Here is an 8,568-nt window from a genome sequence, read left to right as displayed (position 1 = left end):
TTAGCCAGGATGGTCTCGATCTCCTGACCTCATGATCTGCCCGTCTCGGCCTTTCAAAGTGCTAGGATTACAGGCTTGAGCCACCGTGCCCGGCCCCTTTTTATTTCATTTAATTAATGTTTAATGCTATTGTCATGCTATCTGTGCTTTTGTTTTTAAAATTTAAAAAATTGATATGGGTGTATGTGCCTTTTTTTGGTGAAAGGTGCCTTAAATATATTTTGTATGTAGGAAGGATATATAAAATATATAACACTGAATATATATAAATGGAAACCATTTCTTTTGTATTTTTGGAAATAAGGTTCTATATACTCATCAAAAGATGAAGAAGTCAAAAGTGTGGCAAGATGGAATTCTGAAGATCACTCCCTTAGGAAACAAAGTGAGTACAAAGCAGTTGACTACAGGGTGCAAGAGTGAGGTTCTCGATTTTTGATTGAATATTTTAAAAATTGTACATAATAAAATGTCAAATATATCCATACATTGAAATGATGTGAAAACAGGTTTTCAAATGATCCTCATATCACAGTGGTTCATTTGTGCATTCTAAAAATGTTCATTAATAGAATGAATAAGATCTGTTATCCAGTAGCAAAGTACAGTGACTGTTATTATTATTATTTTTTTGAGGCAGAGTTTCACTCTGTTGTCCAGGCTGGAGTGCAGTGGCACAATCTTGGCTCACTGCAAACTCTGCCTCCTGGGTTCAAACGATCCTCCTGCCTCAGCCTCCCAAGTAGCTGGGACTGCAGGCACCTGCCACCACACCTGACTAATTTTTTTGTATTTTTAGTAGAGACGGGGTTTCACCATGTTGCGCAGGCTGGTCTCAAACTCCTGACCTCAGGTGATCTGCCTGCCTCAGCCTCCCAAAAGGCTGGGATTACAGGCATGAGCCACTGTGCCTGGCTGAGTGACTATTGTTAATAATAATTTTTTGTGTATTTTCAAAATAACTACAAGAGTGGAATTGGAATGCTCCTAACATAAATGATAAGGCCAGGCATCATGGCTCACACCTGTAATGCCACCACCTTGGGAGGCTGAGGCAGGAAGATTGCTTGAAACCTGGAGTTCAAGACCAGCCTGGGCAAGCAAAGCAAGACTCTGGCTCTACATAAAAAATAAAAGTAAATAAAAAAATTTTACAAAAGTTATAAACCGCTAGTTATATACCAGGCATAATGCTTTAAAAGTATCAACTTACTTAATCTACTTAACTCTCCTACTAGTTAGGTACTCTTTTTTTTTTTTTTTTTTGAGACGGAGTCTCGCTCTGTCGCCCAGGCTGGAGGGCAATGGCCGGATCTCAGCTCACTGCAAGCTCCGCCTCCCAGGCTTACGCCATTCTCCTGCCTCAGCCTCCCGAGTAGCTGGGACTACAGGCGCCCGCCACCTCGCCCGGCTAGTTTTTTGTATTTTTTAGTAGAGACGGGTTTTCACCGTGTTAGTTAGGATGGTCTCGATCTCCTGACCTTGTGATCCGCCCGTCTTGGCCTCCCAAAGTGCTGGGATTACAGGCTTGAGCCACCGCGCCCGGCCATTAGGTACTCTTTTAATCTTTATGTTACCGAAGATGAAACTGAGGTACAGAGAGATGGAGTAGCTTGCCAAGGGTCAAAGCTGGAAGGTGGAGGAGCCACATATGAGCCTAGGCTTTTTGTCCCCAGAGCCCATGTCCTAACCGTTCTCCATTCTACTGTGTCTTTTTTTTTTTGTTTTTTTTGAGCCAGAGTCTGACTCTGTTGCCCAGATTGGAGTGCAGTGGCAAGATCTCGGCTCACTGCAGCCTCCGCCTCCCACATTCAAGCAGCTGTGCCTCAGCCTCCTAAGTAGCTGGGACTACAGGTGCCACTGCCACGCCTGGCTAGTCTTTTGTATTTTTAGTAGAAACGGAGTTTCGCCATGTTGGTCAGGCTGGTCTCGAATTCCTGACCTCAGGTGATCCAAATATTACCAATTTTAAAAAAGAACCTTATTACAGTTGAGTCACTAATTTTACATAGGACACATTGACAATGTCTGTGGCCTCCTGAATGAAGCCCCTACTCCTCAGTCTAGTAACTAAATATAACCATATTCTGTTCTTATTTTACTTATCTGTCATTGTGAGGTTATCACTGAGGGAAACTTTTTAGTAGAGAAAAGGCTATCTACTATTTCTCTTTTTTTGTTTTGTTTTGTTTTTGAGGCTCAGTTTTACTCTCGTTGCCCAGGCTGGAGTCCAATGGTGCAATCTTGGCTCACTGTAACCTCCACCTCCCAGGTTCAAGCGATTCTCCTGCCTTAGCCTCCCAAGTAGCTGGGGTTACAGGCATGCGCCACCAGGCCTGGCTACTTTTGTATTTTTTTTAGAGACGGGATTTCTCCGTGTTGGTCTGGCCGTCTCGAACTGTCGAGGTCATGTGATCTGCCCGCCTTGGCCTCCCAAAGTGCTGGGATTACAGGTGTGAGTCACCGCGCCTGGCCTGAGCCACTGCACCTGGCCCTACTATTTCTTAATATTTAATTTGTTAAAACAGTAAATTAAAAAACTAATTTTGCCTTAAGTCTTCAAGTTCAATTTATGTAATCCTATTAAATTTGTAAACCTAGTTAAGTTTAACAGTTGCTTTCAGTAGGGTTTTCACTTAATGTTCAAGCAACAGAAGTTGAAAAAACTAAGTGGTTTTTTTTTTTCTGTTTTTAGACAGAGTCTTGCTCTGTTGCCTAGGTTGGAGTGCAGTGCCACAGTCTTGGCTCACTACAACCTCTTCATCCAAGGTTCAAGTGATTATCCTGCTTCAGCCTCCTGAGTAGCTGGGATTACAAACGCTCACCACCATGCCTAGCTAATTTTTGTGTTTTTAGTAGAGGTGGGGTTTCACCATGTTGGCCAGGCTGGTCTCGAACTCCTGACATCAAGTGATCCTCCCACCTCGGCCTCCTAAAGTGCTGGTATTACAGGTGTGAGCCACTGTGCCTGGCAAAAGTAGCTTTTTAAAATTAAAAATAACACAAATATTTTATTAGTTTTTGTTTGTTTGTTTGTTTGTCTTTTGAGACAGAGTCTAACTCTGTCGCTCAGGCTGGAGTGCACTGCTCTCTGCAACCTCCACCTCGTAGGCTTAAGCGATCCTCCCACCCCAGCATTCCAAGTAGCAGGAATCACAAGCACACACCACCTCACCTGGCAATTTTTACATTTTTTGTAGAGACAGGGTTTCACTGTATTGGCCAGGCTGGTCTCAAACTCCTGAGCTCAAGCCATCTTGGCCTCCCAAAGGGATTACAGGCATAAGCCACCGCGCCTGGCTCAAATATTTGAAATATCAGATTACCTAATGTCAGATTGGCCAATAACTAAAATCTATTCATGACCATAATTCAAAAGTATTGATATTTTTGGTTTGAATGACTTCATTGTCTCTATATCCAGTTCTAAATGTTTCAGGAGTTACAAGGTACTTTCACATTGAGTAAAAAACATGTTGTTACCCAAGTAAATTGGAGTTATCACATCAACAAACTGAGGCTGCCAGTAAGATTTTAGAGTGAGATTTGAGACCCAGGGCTATAGATAATCAGGATAACTTGAACACCATCACCAAGGGACGTGTTGAGCCCGTGTTTAATTGTAGTAACAATAGGATCTCCAAGTCTATGCTCTTTTTTTTTTTTTTCTTTTGAGATGGAGTCTCGCTCTGTCACCCAGGCTGGAGTGCTGTGGCCGGATCTCAGCTCACTGCAAGCTCCGCCTCCTGGGTTCACGCCATTCTCCTGCCTCAGCCTCCCGGGTAGCTGGGACTACAGGCGCCCATGCCACCTCGCCCAGCTAGTTTTTTTTTGTAGTTTTTAGTAGAGACGGGGTTTCACCGTGTTAGCCAGGATGGTCTCGATCTCCTGACCTCGTGATCCGCCCGTCTTGGCTTCCCAAAGTGCTTGGATTACAGGCTTGAGCCACCGCGCCCGGCCTAAGTCTATGCTCTTTAAAGGTGGTGGTCTCATGGTTGCTATCGCTATGTTCAAGTCATGTGATTAATTCTTCTAATTTAAATAGATGAATATTCAGGTCTGTGCATATCCATATGTTTTTTAAATATGTAAACTAATTCATTCAGTGTCTGATGCTATTCTATATAACTTTTTCTTTTATATTCTGCCTTTTTCTTTAGATCCAGTGTCTTTAAAATCTTGTAGATATTTAAAAACCATCTGATTGGATTCTGCATATCCTTTGTGTTGTCTTCTGGTTCCAAATTATTATGGTCATGCTAGTGCTACTATCCAACTTTATCTTCAACTATAGCATACATTTGTTGAGTGCCCATTATATATCTCACACAAGTAGGTTATAGGAAAACAAGATAAATTCAAGTTAGTCCCTGAAAGTTTCTGTGTTCTAGGCAAGTTAGTTATCTCACTGTTTCCTATATAACGCCCTCATTCTTAAATGCAGGCTGTTGCTTATATTCTTCTCTTGCTGGTTACGCCTTTTCTCTATCTAAATTCTGTCAAAGTTATTCATCTTCCACTGAATAAGTCAGCAACCTACCAACATATTGCTGGTGGACAATGGGAAAAGTCAAGTAAGATAGGTGGATGCAGAGTAGAAGAGCAGTTAGCATCAAATGTCAAGTAGACCTCAGTTTCAATTCTGGCCCTTTGCTTATTAGATGTATAATTTTGGGGAAGTACTCTCAGTGCGTCTGTTCTTTCTTTGTAAAATGGGGAAAATGATACTTCATAAAGTTGTCTTAAGGATTAAAATAAGAAACATGTAAAGACCTTAATAAAGTACCTGCCACATCCTAAGCACACAATGAATGGTAGTTTGTTATTATAGTTCTTGTCTTCAAGGGACTTTTATCTAATTTTTGACTAAGGGCATAAGGGTTATAATATGTTTGTTTAGGATTCTATGAGATTACAAAGTAGAGACATTTAGATCTGTCTCTGGTTCAGGGAACTCTTTCTAGATGAAGCATATATGTATATATTTTTTGTTCTGTTTTGTAAACAAAATTGCTAAGTTAAGGGGAAGGGAGCTGAATATTGTGTCCTAGTCCCAACAACCTGAATGTATGAAATGATACGAAATGTGGGGAACTATAAGCATTTAAATCTAGCTGAAATGAAGGCCCCATATTGGGAAATGATGCAGTATAAAGCTAAAGAGGTAGACAGGAACCATATTATAAAGAACTTTGTGTGCTCAGCCCTAGGAGCTAATGAAGAATTATGAGAACAAGAGTGACATATCATATTTGTATTTTATTTTGTTTTATTTTTTTGAGACAAAGTCTTGCTCCGTCACCCAGGCTGGAGTACAGTGGCGCGATCTTGGCTCCCTACAGCCTCCGCCTCCTGGGCACTAGTGATTCTTGGGCCTCAGCCTCCTGAGTAGCTGGGATTACAAGCATGTGCCACAACACCTGGCTAATTTTTGTATTTTTGGTAGAGATGGGTTTCACCATGTTGGCCAGGTTGGTCTCAAACTCCTGACCTCAGATATTCCACCCTCCTTGGCCTCTTAAAGTGCTGGGATTACAGATGTGAGCCACCACGCCCGGCTATGTTTGTATTTTAGAAAGATTGGTTTGGCAGCAGCGTAAAAGTTGTGTAGGATGAAAGTCAGACTGGATTTCAAAGACTTATAGTAGAGGCTGTAGAATAATCTAGACAAAAAGTAATGGAGGTCTGACCAAGCAGACATTAGCAGTGACGATGGAGAAAAAGAATGATTATAGATAAATTATGAAAATATAGCCTCTTAAATCTTGGATATAGAAGGTGAGAGGAGGATCCAGAATGACTTTTAGGTTTGTGTATTTATTTCCCAAAATGAAATATTTCAAAAAGAAAAATAAGTTAATGGGAACAATCAAGATTTTTAGTTCCATATTGAATATAATAAATTTGAGTCTGGGTACGGTGGCTCATGCCCGTGATCCTAGTACTTTGGGAGGCCGAGGCGGGCAGATCACCTGAGGTCAGGAGTTTGAGACCAGACCAGCCTGCTTAACGTGGTAAAACCCTGTCTCTACTAAAAATGTAAAAATTAGCCAGGCATGGTGGCGGGTGCCTGTAATTCCAGCTACTCGAGAGGTTGAGGCCCTAGAATTGCTTAAATCCAGGAGATGGAGGTTGCAGTGAGCTGAGATCATGCCACTGCACTCTAGCCTGGGTGATAGAGTGAGACTCAGTCTCAAAAAAAGAAAAAATAAATAAAATAAATCAATAAATTTGAAGTATCATAGAAATACTCACATAATTAGCTGTAGAGATCTAGACCTCAGGAAGGAGTTCCCGACTACTAGTGGATTGGAAGTCCTTGGCTTTTAGATGGTATTTGAAGCTATTGGAGTGTATTCATTTATTCAACAAATATTTTTTGAGCATCCGAGTGAGTTACACACTGTTCTAAGAAATACAGCAGGGAACAAAACAGATAAATCCCTGACTTCATGGAAATAACACAGAGGAGAGAGACCGCTAAATTAAATGAATATGTATGTCTAGTGAAAGGCAATAACAAGGACATTAGTGTTGTTGGAACGGAGTGAGCAAGGGCGAGAATGGAGATAAAGGGGATTATATAAGCCTCACTGGCTATGGAAAGAACTTTTGTTATTCTTAGGGAGCTGTAGAGACGTGGGAATGATTTGAGCAGGAGCATAACATGATCTGATTTATATGGATGATAGTGCTTAGGGAGGGTGTATCAAATTAAAAGAATAGAGGGACAAGAATACCAATTTTTTTTTTTTTTTGAGACGGAGTCTCGCTCTGTCACCCAGCCTGGAGTGCTGTGGCCAGATCTCAGCTCACTGCAAGCTCCGCCTCCCGGGTTCACGCCATTCTCCTGCCTCAGCCTCCCGAGTAGCTGGGACTACAGGCGCCGCCACCTCGCCCCGCTAATTTTTTGTAGTTTTTAGTAGAGATGGGGTTTCACCATGTTAGCCAGGGTGGTCTCGATCTCCTGACCTCGTGATCCGCCCGTCTCGGCCTCCCAAAGTGCTGGGATTACAGGCTTGAGCCACTGCGCCCGGCCAAGAATACCAATTTTTTTTAGCGGCTTTATTGAGATATAATTCACACTTCACACACTTTGATTCACCAATTCAGTGATTTTTAGTATTTTCACAGTTTTGCAACCATCAGCACAATTTAAATTTGGCATATTTTTGTCACCACCAAAAGAAATGTCATACTCATTGGCAGCTACTACTCAGTACCCAGCCCCCAGCCCTACACAAACACAAATCTACTTACTGTCTCTATAGTTTTACCTATTCTGGACATTTTTGCATGAATGAAATTATATGATAAGTAGTCTTTTGTGAATAAGTCTTAGTTAGCATAATATTTTCAAGATTCTTCAATGTTGAAGCATGTATCTTCATATATATTTTATTTTTTATTGCCATATAATTTTTTTTTTTTGAGACGGAGTTTCGCTCTTGTTGCCCAGGCTGGAGTGCAATGGCGTGATCTCAGCTCACCATGACATCCGCCTCCCTGGTCCAAGTGATTCTCCTGCCTCAGCCTCCTGAGTAGCTGGGATTACAGGCATGTGCCACGAAGGCCAACTAAGTTTGTATTTTTAGTAGAGACAGGGTTTCTCCATATTGGTCAGGCTGGTCTCGAACTTCCAACTTCAGGTGATCCGCCCATCTCAGCCTCCCAAAGTGCTGGGATTATAGGCATGAGCCACTGCACCTGGCATGATTTTCTTTTTTTCAATAGACAGGGTCTTGCTCTGTCGCCCAGGCTGGATTGCAGTGGTGCAATCATAGTTCAGTGTAGCCTCAAACTCTTAGGCTCAAACAATCCCTCTGCCTTAGCCTCCAAAGTAGTTGGGACTACTTAGTCTTACACCACCGTGTCTGGCAAATAAAAGAAATTTTTTGGAGATAGAGTCTTGCTTTGTTCCCTGGATTGATCTTGAACTTCTGGTCTCAGGTAATCCTTGCATCTCAGCCTGCAGAGTACCTGGAGTAGCTGGGATTACATCACAAGCTGTGTACCGAGCCCAATACGTCATGTTTTATTTATCCATTCGTAATACAGTTGATATACTTTTGGGTTACTTCAACTTTTTGGCTATTATGAATAATGCTGCTATGAGCATTAATGTGCAGGTTTTTGTATAGACATATGGTTTTATTTCTCTTGGGTATATACCTAGGAGTGGAATTGCTGGGTCATGTGGGAATTTTGTTTAATCTTTCAAGTAATTGCCAGACTGTTTTCCAAAGTGATGGAAACACCAGTATTAAAGGGGCTAGTGGAAAAATTGCTATGAAAAAGGGCTAGAGACATAAGGGGAAAGCTAGAAAATGGTAATCACCTTAGCATCCTTTTTTCCCCCCTTAACCCTCACATTTAACAAGTTTTATTCATTATACCTCGTAAACAATTGTCTTATCCTCCTGAATGCCAGTACCTTATTTTAAGTGCTAATCATCTCCTTTATCCTGTATACCATCCCATTGCAATAGTCTCTTGAAATGATCTTGTCTCCTGTTTGTCCCCTTTAATGTGTTTCAATTATATTTTCTTCCCAATTTTTTTTTTTTT

At 41.4% G+C, this 8,568-nt stretch overlaps 1 protein-coding gene across 1 annotated transcript in view; it reads left to right on the top strand.

Moving 5' to 3' along the window:
• The window catches only part of ZGRF1 (zinc finger, GRF-type containing 1), a 95,590-nt gene that overhangs the window by 5,069 nt on the left and 81,953 nt on the right, over positions 1–8,568 (top strand). Inside the window, exon 3 of the mRNA XM_011948365.1 lies at positions 305–385. Within this exon, the coding sequence (XP_011803755.1) occupies positions 305–385 (81 nt within the window). The remainder of the gene's footprint in view (positions 1–304; positions 386–8,568) is intronic.

The sequence above is a fragment of the Colobus angolensis genome, unplaced genomic scaffold (genome assembly GCF_000951035.1).
Source record: "Colobus angolensis palliatus isolate OR3802 unplaced genomic scaffold, Cang.pa_1.0 Scaffold279, whole genome shotgun sequence".
NCBI classification, from domain to species: Eukaryota; Metazoa; Chordata; class Mammalia; order Primates; family Cercopithecidae; genus Colobus; species Colobus angolensis.
The sequence above is the reverse complement of the archived record's forward strand: the minus strand, read 5'-3'. Positions and strand labels throughout refer to the sequence as shown.